Below are 22,642 nucleotides of genomic sequence, written 5' to 3'. Positions count from 1 at the left end.
TTCTTATCTTTATTATTAAATAATTTTACTTCTTTCTTTATACATAGGTTTAATTTTCTAGCATTTTATTAATTTTTGTTCTCTTGACCTGTACTTCTCTCTATTACCTCTCATTTAAAATCTTTTTCATGGATATCCTTGAGGAAAAGAGATATTTACTATAATTTTCTCAGTTTATTTAGATAGAAAGTTGGAAAAGCAGAGAAATGAAAAGGCTTGTCCATTATCATTTGGTTAGTCAGTGGTTGATTGAAATGAATAGAAATGAGTGTATATCTGCATCTAATGGAAGAGATAACCTTTGAGTTATCTTATTATACTTTATGAATTTTCTTCCTAATAGAAATATTTAACATATATGAATACCATGCAGTTCAGAATCAGGGCCTAATCTGATGAAACCCACATACTTTAAACCAGGGTCTGTCCCAGAAACAAATTTTTTAAGGTTCCATTCAGAATGAAATAATTAAAGGCAAGCATAGATAAATGTGGGTAGCAAGAAAAATGTGAGAAAGATATAAGCATCAAATAATTATTTATGTGAGATTAATCTTGTTTTTTTTCTTGCAAGTAAGAAGTTATACAAATGCATTATTATTTATGTGAGCACACCTATACTTATATATGTATATATAAGTATGTGTGTGTATATATATGTATATTATATATGTATGTATTTTTTCCTTTTCAGGTTAAGTCTCTTTTGAGCAATATGCATTTGTTGTTTTTGTTCATCTATAAAAATCTTATAAGGTCACACAATAAAAATAAAAGGTTGGTTTTTTTTAATCTAGCAATTTGGTAAACAGTTATTAACTGTTGGACTTCATATGAGCCGATGTGATATAATTTTTACACAATCCTAACAATAGTATTTCAACTATTAGTAAGTATAAAATGCATCTTTATTTGCAAGTATTCTGTGTGGGCTTTGCTATTAAGGCCTTTTGTGAATTGACTTTTGGCCCTAGGCAAAATCTGTCCTTAAGTCTAAATTTTAATTGCTTTTGAAAACTTAACATTCTTTCAGCAAAAAAACCCACTAGAAAATTGTTTTTAAAATTAGTTCTAATAGAATGATTTAGAATATTCACTTTTTTATTTAAGTCTCTAAGAGATTTTTAAGTCATTGTAATTAATGAAATGAAGTAAATTATTACCTTCTGAAAGTAAAAATTACATTAAAGAAAATGAAGACTGGACAAGTAGCTTGACCAGAAAAAAGCACATAGGAGGGCCATATTGGAGGCAAAACAATTTTAAGGTCATTGAGGGATCCTTCCTCAAGTTTTTAAAAAAGAAGAGAAGAACACATATATATTATGACAACTGAAACAAGATAACTGAGATAACTACAGGCCCGTGTGCCAAATTTATTGTCTCTATAAAATTTTTGTAAGAATAATCTAAACACATATGTCAAAGACATCTTTGAAAATATTAAAAAGTGAATAAGGCTTTTCCAAATAATATTCTACAGCAGATCAGAGCTTCACAGTTACACATGAGACAGAGATAGAGAAAATATGAGACTTAAGTAAGTCACTTTGCTTACTTTTATTGACTATAGAAAAGCTTATAATTTAGTGGTATAAAATGCCACCTTAAAGGTTTTCCTACAACAAAGTATCTCCCATGCATATTTCTAAATCATACAAGATTCCTTGAAAGATGCAACAGAGATTGTTTAGCTACCTTGTGAACAATAATATCAAATGAAGCATATGCAAGGAGATAAATACTGGCCAAAAGATATTTGCTACTGTCCAATCCAGTAGAATCCAGATGGAAGAGTATTCCCTATATATGGTCAGATCATCCAGATGCTTCTGTTTGTGAATGATCATCTTTTTGTTCTGAAACATTGGAGAGCTTCCTAATTCATGATCACTCAAAAGAGTTCAGCCCAACTAACCATACAGGAAAAACCATGTAAATGAAGAGTTGCCTCTTATCCAGGCTATGATAAACAGTTGAAAGGAAAACCCATAGAGATATACATCTTGGACAGGCAGAGCAGATGTACAACTGGAGTTCAGAATTGAATAAAAGGAGAGCAGACTGAGTTGCATTTTAGTAACTGTATAATCCTTTAACTGACCCCAAGTTTCTTCCTGATACAAAAAAAAAATCCTTTTTAACACTAGTAGTCTTCTGGTTATATGCCACAAATCATAACATAATCTCCACAGAATCAAAATTGTGAGTCACTGAAAGATTATTGGAGATATCCAGTGACCCTAAATCAGCTGCAAGATATTATGAAGAACTTTGCACAGGAAGGAGCATAAAAAAATATCAGAGAGAGTAGGTTGAACGAGACAGCTTTCGAAGTCTCTTCCAGCCCTAAATCCATAATATCTAGATGCAGGACCAAAGAGGGAGGGAGGATTGGCCACTCAGTGAGTGAGAGGGCTGGTAGGTGACAACTCATGTACTCTATAACATCAAGAGAAATAGAGGAAGTTCTACAGCAATTTGGATGGACCTGTTAAGAAAGACTTACTGGATAATATGGACAGGATGAGGAGATGGGATAAGGCCTGTACCACTGGAGGGAATGTATCAGTAATATCACAGATCCAACAAAATATTGATTGCTTTGATCTGTCAAAGAATTAAAAGTAATCATATGCTAGTTTATTTTTCTACTATCAATATGACATAATACTTAATTTCTCAAAATATTCAATTAACATGCTCAACCCAAGGAATTCTTTTCTAGCTTTCATCTACAAATGATTATAACTGATACATAGCAATTGATCTTTTTTTCTCTGAACCCACAAATATCAACTCTACACTGCTAGGATATAACTAGAGAGCAATCTTCCTTGGATCAAGCCGTCAAACTTCTTGAATTCTAATTGGAACCCTTACATTGTAATATTTTTGATTAGTAAAATTTATTTTCTTATTTAGACCTTCAGATAGCTAAGTGAACCATATGTATTCACAGTAAATTAGAATTTAAGGCTGATCTTCCTTAATCTTCCATGTTTTCCATTATATTATTTTGTGTTGGAATTAAACATTTGAAAGAAAACTTAGGAACTATTTCTGTATATACTTCAAGGAGATTTGTGATCTCATCAATATGCATAGTCCTTTACCTCTCTGTCAGGAATTGGGTAGCATATTTTATCATTAGTCCTCTAGACTCGTGGTTTAGTCATTATGCTGATCATAGTCTCATAATTCAAAGTTTATTTTTACCATATTGTTGATATTGAATAAGTTGTTCAGGTTCTGTTAATTTCATTCTGCATCAATTCATACAAATCTTACCAGACTTCTCTTTAACTATCCTCTTCATCATTTCTAATAGCACAATATTATTTCATCATCTTTATGTATTGTAACTTATTTAGCCATTCTCCAATTTATGGGTACCCTTTCAGATTCCTATTCTTTGCCAGCTTAAAAAGAGCTAGAAATATTTGAACATCCTTAGTTAGAATTTGTTTTGCTTAGAACTAAGCTATCCTCTTAATTTATGCCACCCTTTAATTCTATCTTTTACCTTATTTCTTTGTTGCTTGGGGAATGTTTTGTACCTCTTGTACCAATCTACTAATTCCCTTTCCAATTCTTTCTTCCTTAGTTCTCATTTCTTTTTCATTTTTTCCCCTTTGGTGCTCTCTTTTCATTTATAAAATCACTTTTACTTTTTCTTTTTTTTAAAACTCTCACCACATGTTTGTTTGTTGGTTGGTTTTCCAGGAATTCTAGTTGAATCTGTGGCCAAGTTATGTTTTCTTTGAGGCTTTGCTTGTAGATGTTTTCTAGGTTTGTGTTCTAAGCACAAACTTCTGAGTTTGTGTCTTCTGTTACCATAATAGCTTTTTATGGTGGAATTTTGTTGTTGTTTTTGTTTATTTGCTCATTCTTCCAGCCTGCTTCCTGACTAGATGCAGTGTTAAGAGCCAGACTCAGGGCACTTCCATGGGGAAGTTCTGGGCTGCCCTGTTGTTACTTTTTCTGAGAGACAGGTCAGCCTGAGGACTTGCAAGCTTTCTTTGCTTCTAGAGTACTCTGATCCAAGGCAGTCTATTCAGTTTTCTCTCTGTCTGAGCTCTGCAGGTTTCTGACTTAGGTTTGGGTCTGATCAACAGATCTGGGCTGCTGGGCTCAACCCCTGTCAAACATCTCAGAAGTTCTGTTGATTTAGAATGACAGAACTGCATACTCTTCTTTGGGCTGGATTTCTGCCCTTGTTATTCCTCTTAAGACTCTGTCCCACCCCCCAGTCTCTAACCAGGACAGTCCTCCCTGGATGTTACTCAGAACTGGATAGTTGGCAACAAATCTGCCAGGTAGTGGCTGTTCCCCTATAGGTGCCCCAGTCTGGGTCTGAAAGTACCCTGGTACAGGTCTGGGATCTCCTTTTGCCTGAGTGCACAGCCCCTCCCTAGTGCTAAAAATTTCCATATTGTTACTGCTGGGCAAACCCTTTCTCCAATGACCATAGGCATCTGTCTCCTTATGCCAGCCTCTCGTGGAAAAATGAGTCAGTGTGACTTTTACTTAGATATCCCCGTAAGGATTCTGTCTGGTGCATTTTCTAGATCTGTTTGGAAGAGCTTGCTGTTCTACCATGCCACCATCTTCTGCTGTTTTGGCTACATCTCCCCATAAAAGCCACACTTGCCACTTGCTTCTGAACTTGCTTTTCTCTCTCTGTATACTTCCTAGAGCCTGCCATGCCACAGAACACCTCCCTGGGCCCAGGCCAGTCTTTCCTGAATCTGTGACCTTGAACTGGGTATAGTGGATGACAAAGCTGCCAGCTTTCACATGTTCATGATGCTCATTTGGTTCATGATGCTCATTTGGTCTGGAAGAGTAATTTACCCCAGGGCACTGATTCAAATGAACACCTTCCCCTTTCAAGTCCTGATAATTTATAATCCAGCAAGGGGGTGTACCAGGATTCCAAAGTGAAGTGCCAGCTTCCTCTGTACTTGCTTCTAGGTCTCCCCCCATATCTCTTTCTCTGGATATAGGGAAGCCAAGAGAAAAATTAAATCACTGAGCAAATGAAGAAGTACAGGGATCCTTTCCTCCCTTCAAGGTCGTGGTGAAGGCCTGTAATTGCTCCTGGGGGTAAAAAAATATATCTTACTCTCTCCCTCTCCTCTTCTTCCCTATTGACCCTTGGTGGGGAGGGGAGATATCCTAAGTTTCAGACAGCTTAAGTAAATACATTGTGAATAGCACTGTAGCTATTTCTCTGCCTCTCTCTGCACCCTTTTGGAACATTGCTTCCAAATACTAGGAACCCAGTACTGGAAGAAGTCTCCTAAAGAAGTACAGATGAACTTGTCCTACCTACATCTGTTCCCTGGGGATCCCAGTGGTCTTATCTTATACCCATGTGTACTCTCTCCTGCCTCTACCCCCTAGTTGCCTTTGACTCTCATACAGTTTATTAAGCACCTCATATGTACCAGGGCTGTGCTAAATTTTTTTTTCTAAATTTTCTTCTAAAAAATATCTATTTTATTGATAACCATTAAAATTCTAGGGGGAAAAATGGGGCCCAGGACAAAGATACATTGATCTTTCTGATGGCAGTGTGCAGGACAGATTCAAGTAAGGGAAAAGTGGAAGCAAGGTAGAATTAGGGGGGAATAAGGCGAAAAGGGCCTAAAACTACTATGGCAATAGTAATGGAAAAGTGATCATTGTTTATTTTATGATCTGGTAAAATTGTGATATCAAAAATTAGGATTTTATTTCATGCTATTTTGTCTCCAATTACCATATGACATTGAAAATTAATTCTATCTAGCTTTATAGTTCCTTTTAAAATTAGAAGACCAAATTTTGAAATTTTAGGTCTTGATTTTAGTCTTAAGTGAGATGAAGGATCTGATATTTCTCATATTAGCTTTCTTCCACATTGCCTTCAGTTTTGATTATGTCTCAAGAGAGTGATTAGAAATTTTGTAACTTATGTTCTAGTATTTTTCTTATGCTTTTCTCTAGACCACGGGTGGGGAGCCTGGGGCCTCAAGCCTGCAATTTCCCCACGCCTGCTCTAGACAGTGTCATCAGTTTAGCAGTATTGTATGTTATTAAATATCTGTGAACATATTTTCTTTTTTGAAAGGGAAGAGGGGCCAGACCTGTGGTATGATGGTGGAGGAATTCTTGTCAAAACAGGCTCTGCATTTCAGAGAGTTGCTTGGGGCATTGAGAGCTTGTGACCCATTCAGAATCACCTAGCTGGTTTGTGCAAACGTGAGACTTGAACCTCTGTCTTCCTGACCAAAAGAGGCCAGGCCTCTATCAATTACAACACAGAACATATTTTCTCACAGAAACATTAGAAATGATTTCCCAAAAGCCTAATTTAGTTCTTGAATGTACCTGAAGCATTAAAAACAATAGTTCATATTGCTTTATGGATTGCAAAGAAATTTCTTCATTGCTATGGGCTATTCTAATTGTAAATTTTCAGTTACTTTTTATAGTATTGTTGCTTTTGGGAGATGCATACAAAATTTCAATTCAAGCTAGTTATGGCATAACCTTGGAGGTGGGAAGACCTGGGTTCTGACACATACAGGATGTCATTTTCCCAGTGTTCTGACATTAATGTGGCTCAATGGGGGAAAGGGATTGAAATTATCAGGGCACATAACTTATAATAGTATAATTTTCTTTCAGAGTATAACATTACTAACAGTAGGTGAATTGTCATTTTATTATGTGATCTTAATATCTTTCTAATATATTATGAAAATTAAATTTACCCAATGTTTAAAGGCTCTAGACTTGAAAACTTTCTCATTATCTATTATTCAAAAAATAGGTAAGGCTTTTGACCCAATTATCTCCTTAGAGACCAAAGTTAAATAAAATTTTCTAGGTAATCACCTGTTTGAATTTTGTTTTGCTGGAGAAGAAAAGTCAGTTTCCACAATAACTTTAAAGAATACAGAAAGCACTTCTAAATCTTCAAGACAAAATATTTTGGTTAATTACAAGGAGAAACAGATACAGACCTGGTATAGTTTCACAGGGGTTTGTAAGTTGCTTTTCAAGGCAAAAGAACATGTTTCAAAGGTATATTTGTGTTTTCTGATTTTGTTTTCCTGAAACATGGCTTTCAACAATCTTGGTCACAGTATTCTAAGAGTTGATTCTAGAGTTGACCTTATTGGTCATCTAGTTCAACTTATACTTGAAAAAAGAATGCTCACTACTACACAGCTGACAAATCATATCTAGCCTTTCCTTGAAGACCTCATATGAAAGGGGAATCAACTGTTTGCCAAAGTTCATTCCACTTTAGGATAGAAACACATGTTGTAAGTGCAGTAGCACCTTATAGGTAAGACCAGATTTAGCTTCAAAAAACAAAACAAAACAAAAATGACCATAACTGCATACAGGATCATAGATTTAGCATGAAAAGAATCTTTCAAATATAAATTAGAGTCGTCTAATCCAATTCCCTTATTTTACAGATGAGGAAACTGAGCCTTAGAAAAGTTAAATATTTTATGCAATGACATGCAGATAATAGCAGAACAGAGATTTGAAGTTAGATCCTCTGACATCAAATCTAGGGTTTTTTCCATAGCGCCATGTTGTAAAGTGTTTGGGGGAAAATGCTTTTAAGTTGTTTTAATACTTTTGTTCATCCAGTTGAAGTTTTCTTCAATTCCTTATCATCATTTCCTCTTTATGAAGTAGGAGTCAGGATTTGTGCACTAAGGAAATGATTAACGTGATACCCAATATAGTATAGCCACATGAATATAGGAAAATACAATGTTTCCATCCCTCTCACTGGCCTGCTTGTCTGGCAGATGTTTGTTTTTGCTATCAAAAACACTCAGGGAAGCCAGACTAATAAGTAGTAATATCAGACGTAAATTTAAAAGTATTTGCTATGTGGTAAATTTAGATCTAATATACAGTAAAAAAAAAAAAACAACAACAAAAAGATAGGATACTTTGAAAGCTGAACCTGACAAAAAGGACATTATATTGCATGTGTCTGTCTGTAACAGCAAGCTCACATTTTTTTAGTTACCTAAAGGTAGGTGATTTGTTTGAAGTTTTGTTTTAACACACACAGAACAAGACTGGGAAGATTAACAAAGTTTTTGTAAAAACTTTTGCTACAGAGATTGGGTTTGTTTTTAAGTTACGACTAAAGTTTAGTTAAGACTAAATCCTATACTTTGTTTCTTTTATTCAGTGAAATGAAAATCTATATATCTGTTTAGTAGCGGTTAAAAAGTTGGATTTATACTGTACTTCATTAGCCTTATTTATTTCACAGTGGCCCTTGAGTTAGGTACTCAATATGCCTCCAAATCTATAAGATTTAAAATTTTCAAAAAGTCTCTTAATATTTTCAAATATTTTTTGTAAAAGAATCATAAGCAATCTTCCATGAGTCTTAGTATTTTTCTCTTGTATAAAATACTTAAAATACAAATTGTGATATTAACAAAAGCATTTTACAAGGATTTTAGTTTGCGAAGAAATTTTTTTTTATGTTTCCCTCCACCCCTATTTTGTGGTGCTTATTCACATATGTATATTTTTCCCATAAGAAAGTTTGAACCTTGAACTTATTATCAAATTGCAAAATGTGTAATTTGGCTAGAAATATTTTAAAACCACATGGCACTTTTTTGTATGTAAAACGAAGACAAAACCATACTACTTGATTTCAATTTTTAGTTTCTATAATCCTAAACAAGATTAAACCTTAATCAAATTGAGCTTATCTTCATGCTACTAGAGAATAAATTTTATGTTAAATTTTCCTGGTTAGAAATATAAAAACCTTTAAAACCATTTCACAAAAGAATCAATTATTTTGAATTGATTTGTAAAGAAAAACTAAACTGATACCTAATGGAACTGTATTTATCAGTTTTAATTCCAAACTGAAATCTAGTATCTTTATTAGTACTGCTTTTTTTGCCATTATTTTTCAGATCTCAGTCTCCTATGTTCTTATATCATTAGATCTAGTATTATGATGGAAGGTTATATGGCACTGGGCTAAGATAATTAATTCAGATGGCCAGTACTTATGATTTGTTAAATCATAAAACCCTTTTGGACTCTGATGTATCTGTTGTGTGAGCTAAAAATAACAACTTCCTAAAGAATGTTTTAACTGTAAGAGGAGGTACTGAAACCATAATAGCTTAGAAAAATAGATCATCAAATATAGAAGATACCAAGAACAGAATATACTTTTAATAATACATATTTTTCTCTTTTTTTTTTAATGCTAAGAACTTTAGCTGTTTAAAGCACTGTTCATGTTTTAAATGTCTCTATCAAATGGAGAAATAGTTTTTACAAGAAAACACTTTTCACAGTTGTGGCAGTGCCAGTCAGTTAAGTCCCAGTAGTCTACAGTTCATGTATTTTATATTGTAGATTCATTATCAAATATTTTACTTTTCAAAGTCTGCAGATTGTGCTGGATAAAATTCTCTGTTCCTTGAATTTCAGAGAATCTGTAATCACTCTTCCTGGAAGACCAGTTCTTCATTTTTATTGAATTTTGAATAGTGTCCGATGTAAAGTAGTAAATTATAGGGTCAAAACAACAGTTTGAAACTGCAATACAGAGAGTGATTGGATACATAATCCTGACTGCAGCCACCACTGAGCAGTTAACAAACGTTTGTGTTCTCATAAGAGAATATAGTATCAAGTTGATGTTGTATGGTACAAAACAGAAACAAAATATGATCAAATGAACAAAAATCATCTTCAAGACTTTAGTTTTGTTGAGTTTGCTTCTACTTAGAGTAACTGGTTTATTTAAAGTCTTTAACACCATACTGGAACAGGTTACATTTAAGATTAATGGAATAAAAAACCCCACTGTTTCGATGAAAATTACAATCCTTGAGAGATAGGTTTTCCACGTGGCTTCCGGAAAATTTTCAAAGCACGCTTCTTCAGTCGAGTTTTTGCCCTGAGAGTGGGTAGACTGAAAAAAGACTGCTGGTGCACTGCCACCTATCACAGTCAGCCACACAGAAAAACAAACGATTTTTGCATTTTTTTTGGTTCGGAGAGTCTTGGATCGAAATGGGTAGAGAATAGCCAAAAACCTGTCTACACTGATACAAGTTAAGAATAGAATGCTTCCATACATATTTGTATAAAACAGCATGACTGAAATCTTGCAAAGTACATCTCCGAAAGGCCAGTTTCGGGTAGCAAAGTAAAAAATCCGGAAAGGTAAGGTAAATACGAAAAGCAAATCCGACAGTGCCAAATTAATCATATATGTAGTCGTTTCATTTCGCATTTTGAGTGTGCATAAGAAAATGTACATGGCCACACAGTTCGAGATTAACCCCAGCACAAACACCATGCTGAACATGCACCCATACAAAGTATACTTAAAGGAGTCATCATAGGAACAGTTGGAACTGTTAGTGCTTACCATTATAAAGGTGCTTTAGATTTACAATGTAGAAATCCTAACTGTAGCAGTGTCCTTTTCCTCCTTTTCGTATTCAAATGATGATCACTTTATAACCTGTAATTTATTTGCAAATGTTTTGGGTCTTTGGATGGCTTCATAAGTATATCCTTTGCCTCAGAAATCTCCCGAAAAAACATGAAATTTGGCTGTAAAGCTGAAGTCTGGTTCCTCAAAGGGAAAGCATTCTTTTCTTCCAGGAGTCACTACAAAAAAGCGGGGATCCAAGACTGGCTCGTTGAAAGAATCCTTTTTTTAGATAGCGAGCGAAGTCATTCTTTAAGAGCATGAATTTAAAGTGAAGAGCTGTGGTTTGCCTCTGTTTGAAATCCTGTATTTCATGAATGAAACAATTCAGTGAAACAAAATTTCAAAGCTGATTTAGCAAAAGAAAAGTTAAACTTTAAAAGCTACTTACAGAAGGTTTAGAAAGTGAAGTGCTTTAAATATTCTCACTTGGTCTCATTCCTTTTAAATAAGTTTTCCTTTGCTACCCTTCAGGCGTGCTGATCTTAGAAAGGGAAAAGCAAAGCGAGTTCAGAAACAATTCCCAAAAGTTGCTTGCTCCAGATGAATTGAGAAGTATTCTCCAGTTGCTTGCAGCATTGTGTGTGCTTTCTCAGAACAGAAGAGGAAGGCTTGCTGGGCTTGTAGTATGACATCACAGGAAGAAGAGGCTGGGTTTGGACAAAGAATGGTTCCCCAACCTCCAGTGCTTGCAGTTTCTTTAATCTGATAACGTGTCTGCTAGGAATATACCTTGGAGGCTTGCTAATGATCCTGGGCTCCCTTTAGAAGGCAGTTCTTTTAAATTTTTACTCTTGGAAATGCCTTCTAGGATGCTGGCAGTGTATCCTTTGCATCTTTTTTTTTCCTTTCAAGTAATATTTTAAATTCTGAAGTAATTGCTAAAATTTAGTGAAAAACCAGTCTCCCACAATCTCATAAATTTGAGAAGTTAAGTTTAAATCCTGTAGCGGTTTTCATTAACTATGTATTTTCATATTTTCAAATTGAAATTATCAGTGAACCATTTCCTTTGTCTTCGAGTATGTTTTACCAGTTCAGAGTAAGGCATAGGATTTTTAATTTGCTCAATGACTGCAAATAAAAAGTAAAAATTTAAGTTTCAGGCATAAATAAGATTTGAGTTAGAAATTATTTGTAGTTAATACCTTCTTTGATTTCTGTTTTTCTAAATGTAGATAAAATTAACTGACTATAGCTATTGTTGAGATAAAGGTACTCTATCAATCAGTTTAATACTGGTAAAGAATATTCTCATATAGCCTTTTATCACACTTGAAATAAGGTTAATATTTAATTGTACAATGTTATGTAGGTTTGTTAATGTACTTTCATCAAATAGAACTAAATTCCTATGGAATTTTGTTTCCTTCCTACTCCCCATTTTTCAACTTATAAGTTATGTTTCTTATGAACTCCTATTTGAGAGTATAGATTTTCTTGTAATTTTGAAATAATTTGTGAATAATTTCAAGATATCTTTATAGTTGAAATAATTCCATATAAGGTCTAGAGGACAAATCCAGAAAACAGAATATTAGTAGAATGCTTTATCGTGAGATGGAATTTCCATAGATATTAATATTTTTCAAATTTCTTCTCTCAGATAGAAATTTTTTTTTGCCTATTTGGGATTGACATTTTTCAGTTGCAGCTTGGCAGAGTTTTGATTGGGGGAGAAGGGCTTGAATTTTTGGTGGATTTCAAAGGGAATCCAGTAAGATCAATATCTAATTCTTTTTATGCTAATTAATTAATCAGTTAAAACAAAGTTGTTTTGTGGGGCTGTTTATTTTTGGAATATTAATAGCCCTTCTTTTTGCCATGTGGCTGAGGTATTATTTAAAATGGCATCTTTTGGCCTCTGTTCGCTAAAATATCCTATTCCTGCAACAGTCTTTTATCTCATACCTACAGAGTGCTAGATGTTGGGGTTACTGTGACAAAAAAACAGTGCTCAGGGAGTTTATCGTAGGGATGGGAAGCAGAGTTAACGGTGAACACAGGTAAGTAAGGAGAGTGATAAGACTCGTCTCCTTTGGGAGATTGTCGTTAAGTCTAACCTTGGAGAAAGCTAAAAATGCAAGCCCAGAGTAAGGAGGGAGTGCATTCCAGACATGGGGTTTAAATCACATGTGCAGTGATATGGAGACATGAGATGAACTCTCTGAGGAACCATAGGTGGGACAGTTTGGCTGGAATGTAGAGTGCATGAAGGGAGAGAAAGGTGTGTGGAATAAATCTGGAGATATAGATTGAGTACAGATTGTGAATGACTTTAAATTTCAAACAGAGAAGTTTGCATCTTTCCTAATAGCATACTGGAAGGCTCATTAAAAAATATTGCTGCTAGCACTTTGAAGTTGCTTTATGAGTTAGATTGTACAAGTAAACAATAAAATGATGGTCTAGATATCAGTTCAAGACATTGCTAGGGATATAAAAAACAAAACAAAAAAAATCCTTGCCTTCAAGGCGCTTATATTCTACTGAAGAGATACAACATAGACAAAAATATAAAATAATTTGAAAAGGTGGAGAACATGGCCAAATATTGCTATCAGGAGGATTTCCACAGGAATGACATCTGAGATAAACCTTGAAGAAAACTAAGGATTCTGAGATGCAGAAGTCAGGAGAAAATGCATTCCAGAAATGTAGGCTGGTGCAAAGTCATGGAGACAGGATGGAATGCTAAGTTCTTAAAGCAGCAAGCAGACCATTTTGGCTGGAATGTAATTTTTTGTAAGGATAGTGATGTGAATTCAGTTAGGAAAAATATCTTGGAACCAGGTAGTCAGTAAGAGAAATCTTCAGAGGCAATAGGAGCTGTTGCAGATTTCTTGAAAGATGTTTATAACAACGATAATTTCAGTTTCTTTCATTATTGATCTGTATTATCTCTTTTGTCAGCCAAGTTACATTGATGACATATAATGCTAGAAGTCATCTCAAACCCTCGTGAAATGCTGTCTAGCTATGAGTCTCTCTCACCTTGTATTTGTGCAGTTGATTTTTGAACCTAAGTGAATGACTGTATAACGATCTTGATTAAATATCATGTATCAATTTTAAATCTTATATGACCCCTAAAATCTGTCGTATTCAGTAGAGATTAAATTATATTTTTTGAGACAATGAGTTGAGTTGTTTTGAGTATTGAAACAAAAGCTATCAATCAAGTAATAAACATTTATTAAGTGCCAATTTTGTGCCAGCATAGGGGCATCTAAGTAGTACAGTGGATAGAGTGCTGGGCCTATAGTCACAAAGACTTTTCTTCCTCAGTTCAAATCTGACCTCAGACACTAACTGTGTGACCCTGGGCAAGTTACTTAATCCTGTTTGCCTCATTTCTTCATCTGAACATGAGCTGGAGAAGAAAATGGCAAACCATTCCAGTATCTTTGCCAAGAAGACCCCAAATGAGGTCATGAAGAGTTGGCCGTGACTGAACAGCAATCATCTCAGAAATGTAAGCCCTTTAACCTTGAGTCAAACATGGCTAGAAATTGGTCCCAAGGCTTCTGGCCCTCATTGTACTAAAATAACCATTAAATTGGCATATAGACTTAGAAACATTTAAAATAAAATAAAGCCTCCTTATCCTATGATATAATACTCATGGATTATTTCTATTTAAAATTTATAATTTTACTTAATAGAAAAGGAAAAGGGCTATGGACCTTATACAAACATTATTTCTTTGAATAAAAGAAATACCAATGAAACCTTTTGAGCCTAAGAAATGAACTTTTCTAATTGGTGTAGATTAAATCAGTTTATTTCATTTAATTTTTTTTTATTATAAGAAGACAAGACTCATTGCTTCTTAAACTTTCTTGGCCTATTCTATTTGCTAAGCATAGACTGTTTCCTGGTATCATCTGAAAGTGATTGGGCTCCCTTTGTTGGTGACACAACCCTTTACTAGGCTTTACAGAGCATGAGTCATTTTCCAAAGTTCAAAGAAGGCATAAATTATACTGTATTTACTTTCATTGGGGCAGAGAGTTAAGGAGGTATGACTTGAAGAATTAGTGCTGACTATAGTAAAATGAAGTGGCTGGGAGAGATTGTAAAGAAAGGTTAGACAAAGTGGTCAAAAACAAAAAGATGTGCATGGGGGTTTTAATGTAGGTAAAAGATTTAGTACTTCAAATAACATTTGTACTTTATTTGTGCAATTTAAATCAAATCCATACTCCTAATCCTGGCATTTTAAGCTGTCTCTAATCTTTTTGCTCTCCAACCTTGTGTCCTGTTATTGAACCATAGCTTATAACTTGAATATTATCTCTGTCTCTATATTCAAAGTATCTTGTATATTCTCATGTCAGTAAACTATAGTCTGTCTGAATCTGTCATTTCACATTTCCCTAAAATTAATTTCCCATCTTGTCATTACTGTTGATTCATCATGCTTAGCCCTGCTTCTTTTAATAACATGACTTCTACTTCCGTACTCTATGTCAAAATGTGTGGAATACATTTCCACTTGGGGGAAGAGATGAGAGAGTAACATGGGAAAAGAGAAGATTTAGTGGGGACCTGTCAGCTGTCTTCAAATATTAAAAGGGCAATAATTTAGAAGAGTGGTTAGATTTCTTTTGTTTGGCCTTCAAAAACAAAACTAGAATCCATAAAAGCTACAGGTGGCTCAACTGAAGGGAAAAATTCCCAAAATGAGAGGTTTACAAAAGATGAATTGGAACGTACACTGAAATCCCTGTTACTACAGGTTTTTGAGAAGAATCTGGATATTATAGGACATTTATACTTTAAGTACAGATTGGAACAGATAAACTCTGAGCCCCTTTAAGTTGTAAGAGTCTACTGTTTTGGCATTACAAAGAAATGCTTTTTACCATGACTGTTGACTTAGAATTTTGTGTAAAATAGGGTTATTTATCAGTCCTTAGCTTTTCCTAGGCATCGGTCTTAACAGATTCTAAGCATTAGAATGGCAGAACAATGATTTGTTAAGGCAGAAATAGCAGGAAATAATAACTGATGAGGTAGGAAGTCGAACTAGAAAAGGAAACCAAAACCAAAGAAGTGCAGTTTGGGTCCATCTAATAACTGTCTTAATATTTGACCTAGATAACCATGAATTTGATTCCTATAGCACAGTACAACACAGAATCGTAGAATATATTATTGTCAGAGCTGGAAGATACTGTATATATCTAATTTAGTCTCGTTTTATAGTTCAGTAAATTGAGGTCCAGAAAATTTAAGTGACTTGCTAAAGGTCACAGTAGAAGTTAGTGACAGAATAGGACTAGAACTCTAGTTTCCTTACTTTACAGTGTTCTTTCCCTTATCTTTGAAGAGATTTCATCATCCTTTTGGTAAGACTCCCTCTCCTTCCCCTTACTTTCAAAACTACTAATTATTTTCATACTTTAAGATTTAATTTTTCATATAACTACCTTCATCTTCATTTTCATCTTATGAATCAAACTGAAGATTAAATTCTTCATCACTTTCTTTTTAAAATTGCTTTTCCTATTGACATTTTATTTCTCTAAACATTTTCAATTTTCTCCAGGCCTTTACTGATGTGAATAACAGTATCTTCTTCAAGATCACAAGCACAATTACAATTTGTTTAAGAATCTTCCCATGTTTTGCAAAGATTTAACATTTTTTTTAGGTTTTGTTAATAGTTTGTAATCACCAGGCAAACCTTGTGTTTAACATGAACACACTCATTTATGAAGACTACCATTAATTTTTTTTTTTTTGTCAGAAGCTGATATCCAACTTCTCAATTTTGAAATTGAACAGTTCTGACACTTCTAATGTCCAAGGTGAACTGCATTCACTTTCTGGAAGCTTATCTCTGAAGCTAGCTTCCCTAGGGCAATGGACAGGCTGTAACGTTAGGGTATATAACAGCATAGGGTTACTTCACCTTTCTGAAAATGAATTTTTTGGTAACTGCTCTTCTGTGTGTTTATTCTACTACTGTTTTTCTGTGTATATTATAAATTCATTGTATTTTTAACACCTTTTGGTTCAAAGCTAGTGCAGAGTATACTACAGTCAATTTAATTAAATGAATATTTATTAACTAATAACCTTTTGACCTAGTAGATACCATCTTGAAAATGGTAGCTCTAATTGATCCTAATTTGATCCTGCTTTTAAAATTACTAATGTTTGATAAGCCTTAATCTTGGCCTGTCATTTATATTTCTAATGTAAGGGCTATCTTCTGACAATAATTATTGAGCACCCACTAAACAAACATATCGAGCATATTTTCCTGGTACTATGCTAGATTCTAGAAATATGAAGACCAAACAAATACCTAACCCTTCAGGAATTTACATTCTTAGAGTTTGGAAGGGAAAAAAATGCATTAGGGAATACACATATAAATAAATACAAAATAATTTGAGGAGGCACTCTTGTAAGAGAAAATAAAAATCCTTCACTCAAAGATATCTCTTCTGAGAAAGATGAGTTAGACATGGACAGAAAAGGGTAGGGATTTATTAGTATCACTCAATTAAAAGAAATTCAGATTCCTAGACCATATCCTAATTTTTCAATATGTAGGTTTTTAGTCACAAGGAGAAAGAACAAATTTAAGAAGGAGAGAGCTTTACATGTGAAGAGTACTGTTATGTAGGATGCCTGTCATCTACTTCTTTTGGAAGTAGCACAGAGGTTAAGTAGTCACTGGTCTTAAAAGTCAGAATATCTGAATTTAAGTTCTGGTTCCACCAGATATTAGGCATTGATGCTGGGCAATGCATTTCACTCCTTTAGGTCTCTGTTTCCTCATCTTTAGACTGAGGGGATGGAACTAGATAGTCTCTGAGGCCCCATCCAGCTACAATATTTTGTAATTCTGTGTTTAACTTCTGTGTGGGAAGGTTAGGAAAGATGACATCGTAGAGGTGACACCTCAGCTGGGACTTGAGGGAGGAGGATATCAATAGGCAAAGATGATATATGGGGTATGGGTTAGTAATAGTCTGTTTCAGGCATAGATGACACAAAGCAAAGAGGCAGGAAAATGTGGAATAAGCTCTAAGAACATCATTCAATAAAATTTATTTGGAGTATAGAGTTCACAAAGGGTGTACTGTGAAATAAGACTGGAAAGGTAAATATAGGAGCTAGATTGTGAAAGGCCTTAAGTAGCAGCCTAAGGACTTTTTGTTTTATCTCATAGGTAGAAGGAAGCCTTTAAAGACTTTTTAAGTAGGAGAGTGACTATGCATCGGAACACTGACTTTGGCAGTATTTCATAGAATAGATTGGAGAGGGGAAGGAAGCAATGGGGAGACCAGTTAGGAAGCTTTTATAACAGTTCAGGGGAAAGGTGGTAAGGGCCAGGACAAGGGTGGCAGCAATTGGATAAATCAGAAAGTCTACAGTGGAAGCAAAATAGACAGGAATTGACAGATGATTGACTAAGGGAGGAGAGAAGGAAGATTTTGAACTTGAGTTACTAGAATAATGGTGCTGAAACAGAGAAGTTGAGAGTAGAGGCAGGTTTTGAAGGAGTCTGATGAGTTCAATTTTGGACAGATGGAGTTTGAAATGCTGGTGGGATACTTCAGGGTGCAACAAGCTGTTGAGATTATAGGACTAGATCTCAGGGCAGAAGTTGGGGATGGACATAGATGTGGGAATCATCTACAGAGAATTGATGATGGTGAAGCTGGGGAGATTGTGGAGGGTAAGATTAGCAAGGCAGAAATATGAATATATCCACTTGATATTCACAGAAACTGATTTTACAAATATAAATAGGAGAGGGATCCCACCAGGTTACCCACTTTGTTTGCTGTGTCAGATTGCAGAAAGTGTCAGGGTAGCTAAATGACTCTCATTTTGGAGGTGGCATGTATAATAGAAAGAATAGGCAAGAACTGTAGTCAGAGGCTGAAAGTTTGAATCTTAGCGCTACTAGTTACTAACTATTTGACCATGGGCAAGTCACTTAACCTCCCCGGGCTTCAATTTTTTCATTTGTAAAATGGAGGAGTTGGAATAGATGACCTGAGACCTCTTTCAACTCTTAAGTCTTTGATCTGTAACCTATATGTAGACAACTACCACAGAAGCAAATTGTAATTTTTCACAGAGGTGTATTCTATTTTGACTAATGTAGTGAAACAGTATTGTTTTTTGAACTAATCTATTAAAAGAAGTTGTATTTTATACAGGTAAATCTTGCTTCGTGCAGCAGATGTGTCCTCAGTGTGTTTCACTGTCTATGCTATTCTGCTTATACATATTCTACTGGCACAAGTTTGAGCTTCTCTGGAAAGCCTTTCCCATCTTCTCAGGCCATAGTGATCTATTCCACATCTAAATTCCTCTAACACTTATCTGTATTAGCTGATTTGGGAATGTAATTGTAATCGTATACTGTCTTATTTTGTCTTTTAACCATTTCGCGTATCTTAATTCCCACATAATTATGAACACCTTTCAAGGCACAGGCAGAAATTTTTCCTTTTTTTTCTTTCTTTTGAGGGAATGGGATTTAACATAATGTTTTTCCTATAAATGCACAATAAATTGAATTTCCAAAAAGTTAGATATAATTTTATCTTCAGACTAAAGACATATAAACATATGTAATACACAATATGGTAGGTGATTGAGAGAGGTATAAAAATATCAGATGTAGACTAGCAATTTTTTTCTTTGATATTGCAGCTTTTCTTATACTAGACCTTTAAGGGCTATACTTCTGGGTTGCCATTTTTTGCCTACAAAATAAGAGTTCAAATGGCCCACCTTTATTGTTTGGTTGTGTCTGTCTTTTTGTTTCTTACATTTTGCAGATATAACAACATACACTTAGAAAATACAAACTTGATAATTGGGTTTGAAACCTTAGAGGTAAAGTTCAACATCTTGTCTAGGTAATTAAAAAAAAAAGAAACTTTTAATACAAAAGAACTGTTTTAGAGAGAAGGCCAAACCAATGGTGTAGCTATTCCTAGTTCTGCAGTAACTCTGTGATTTTGGACAAATTATTTAGCCTAATCCAAATGAGCTCATCTGTAAGATTACAGAAGTGCACTATATAGGCTTTACAATCCATGCCAATTGTAGAAGAAATTTTTTTTTTAAATTACAATCAAGTATTGAAATATGATGAGGAATAATGTTTTTTTACTTGAAACCTCATGTTTCTTGCAAGTGCAGAGTACCCGGCTCTGGTGCTTTAGGTTGTTAGAGGCCCTTTCATCCCAGCCTGTGGCCCCTACATTGCTGCTGAACAGCAGAACTTCTACCCCATCAGCAGGAGCCACTTCACACCAAAACATTCTCATTAGAACCTCAGGGCCATTTTAATCAACAAACTTCTTTCTGCATGGTTCTTCATCAGTGTTGGGACTAACAAATACCTCCTTCTTCTTTCCTAATCCCTGTAATTCAGAGACATTACATGTTCTCTCATTCACATCCTTCCATGAGGATTTATTTTCTTCTGCATCTCACTTCCACTCTACCTTCTGGAATCCCTTAGCCATTGCAATCTTTTCCTCTTATGTTTCTTCCTGGTTTCTGACACTCATAGAAACTCAGGTCTCCTCAAAATACCTTTCTAATGGTAATCAGTCTCCTCATGCTCCATGGTCTACTGGGCCAGGAAGGAAGGAAAGAAGGAAACAAACATTGATTAAGCACCTACTATGTGGCAAGCATTTTACTGTACTAAGCATTTTACAAATATTATCTTGTTTGATCTTCACAATAGCTCTGGGAGATAGGTGCTGTTATTATCCCCATTTTTTAATAGAGGAAACTGAGGCAGACAGATGTTAAACTGCTTTCCCAGGATCATACAGCTAATGAGTCTGAGGCTGGATTTGAAATTAGGTTTTCCTGCAGCTCTCTCGATGCATCAGGAGAAAGTCAGAATACTCCTTGCTTCATGTGGCCTCTTCGAGACCCTCCTTCTGTCACCATCATTTAGCAATCTGTTCTCTGTAGAGTTACTCCATTTACTTACAACTCTCTGCCTGGTTCCTTGTTGCTGTTGTTTGCTGACCTCTTTTCTCTCTTTTTTCCCTCAGTCATTTCAATACTTGATTTACAATCTTCTCTACTTTGCCCCCTGCCCTTATCCTAAGTCTTTCCGTTATCATGTTGAGATCCCTTCAGATACCCTGATATCTCAGGTTTTCAACCATTTCAACTCAAATGACGTCTGTCTCCATCTTTTCTCTGTCTTAGCTAAGGGTGGTCATACCTTAGACCTCACCACACCAAAACTAGTTTTTTGTCCATGATCTTGAACTCTGAAATTCTTTTTTTGATTACAATCTCTTGACCTCTAACCTTTCCACTACTTCATTCCTTTTAATAAACTCCTGGTCCTCACTTCAACTTCTACTTCCTCTGTCCCTTCCCATTGTTAAAAACCATCACCTTTGGTTCTGACCCATACTTTTTAAACTTTACTCTAAGACTGAAGCATCCCAAGGTTCTTTTTAAATGAGCCTTATATTATTTAATATTAGGTGTTAAGTTAATAAATTTAGAGGATTTAACTGCAAGGTTCTGTTAAAGTTTTGTTTTTTCAATTGGAAGGGTTCTGTCACAGCAAACATTTTGAGAACTGCTATTCTGCCCTCATCTGAGTCAATAAACATTTATTAAGCACCTACTATGTGCCAGGCATTGTACAAGCACTGGAGATATAAAGAAAGACAAAAGGCAGTTTGTTCTTAAGGAGCTCCGATAAGGGAAACAAAATGCAAAAACAGACTATTTACATGATAAATTGGAGATAATTAATGGAGGGAAGTCACTAACACGAAGGGGAGAATGAATAAAGGCTTCCAATAGAAGAAAGAATTTTTCAAGTAGGTACTTAAAGGAAACTTGAAAGTTGAAGGTACTTGAAGGTTGACTGGAGGTAGAAATGAGGAAGTAGAGCATCTAAGGAATGAGGAACAGACATTGAAAATGTCTGAAATCTGAAATTGGAATGTGTGTACTAGAGATAACTAGGAGGTGAGTGTCACTAGATCACAGAAAACATAGTTGGAAGTAAGATGTAAGAAGACTGGAAAGGTAGGAGGATACTAGGTTGTGTAGGGCTTTGAGAGCTAAACAGAAGATTTTATATTTTATCCTGGAGGTTGTAGGGAGTCACTGGAGTTTATTGAATTGAGAGTTGGGATATGTGTGACATAGTCAGATCTATGCTTTAGGAATCTTTAGGAAGATTAATTTGACAGCTGAGTGGGGGATGGACTGGACTGGGAGAAACTTGACGCAAGGAAATCAACCAGAAATCTATTGCATTAATCCAGGCAGAAGATGATAAGGAATTGCGTGACAGGGGTGGTAATATAAGAGTGGAGAAGGGTATGTATAGAAGAAATGTTAAGGTAAAAGTAACAGGACTTGTCAGCAGATTAGATATGAGGGGTGAAAGAGGTTGATGAGTCAGGATAACACTTAGGTTGTGAGCCTGGATTGCTAGGAGGATGGAGGTGCCCATAGTTAAGAAGCTAACTTTATGGAGAAAATGACTTAAGAAGTCTGGAATTTCTGAGCTAGAGAACTCGGGGGCTCTTCTGTGGTTAAAAGGAACATTCAGAAGAGGAGAGAGATTGGGGGAGAAGAGATTGCATTCAGTTTTGGACGTGTTAAGTTTAAGATTTCTCTGATGGTTAGTTCTAGATATCCAAGGAGAAGCATCAGAAGGAAAAAAAAAAACAACTAAGAGTCAGAAAATCTAGTTTTGGTCCTGCCACTAATTACCTTCGTGACCTTAGGCAAATCTTTGCACTTTTCTGGGCTTTATTTTCCTTATCTTTAAGATGAGAAGATTGGATCAGATTATCTCTGAGATTCTTTTGAGATCTGAAAATTTGTGATTCTAATGAAGAAGGGAATCTTCATCATAAACTGTTTTTTTCACCGTTGCTTTGTCATCTAAGTCTGGAAATAACTAGTCATCTTGTTCCAGGTGCTGACAAATGACACAGTATATTATCCTGTAATTAAATAGGTGGGTGTGACGAGTATGCATTTTGTCTATTGCAGTTTAAATTCCTTTGAATATAGTTATGATAATGTCTTAAATAGAGGATGATGACTAAGTTAATTAATGGCCATATCCTCTGT

At 35.1% G+C, this 22,642-nt stretch overlaps 2 protein-coding genes across 2 annotated transcripts in view; one reads left to right on the top strand and one right to left on the bottom strand.

Annotated features, from left to right (window-relative positions):
- The window catches only part of RB1 (RB transcriptional corepressor 1), a 168,322-nt gene that overhangs the window by 92,443 nt on the left and 53,237 nt on the right, over positions 1-22,642 (top strand). The window lies entirely within an intron of this gene.
- LPAR6 (lysophosphatidic acid receptor 6) lies at positions 8,415-11,134 on the bottom strand. Its single transcript, XM_027848130.1, has 2 exons — positions 10,908-11,134; positions 8,415-10,820 (listed from the first exon to the last, which is right to left on the bottom strand). Exon 2 carries the CDS (start codon positions 10,451-10,453, stop codon positions 9,416-9,418), a length of 1,038 nt encoding a protein of 345 aa, XP_027703931.1. The 5' UTR covers positions 10,454-10,820; positions 10,908-11,134; the 3' UTR covers positions 8,415-9,415.

Source organism: Vombatus ursinus, unplaced genomic scaffold, assembly GCF_900497805.2.
Source record: "Vombatus ursinus unplaced genomic scaffold, bare-nosed wombat genome assembly UNPS02005659.1, whole genome shotgun sequence".
NCBI lineage: Eukaryota > Metazoa > Chordata > Mammalia > Diprotodontia > Vombatidae > Vombatus > Vombatus ursinus.
The sequence above is the reverse complement of the archived record's forward strand: the minus strand, read 5'-3'. Positions and strand labels throughout refer to the sequence as shown.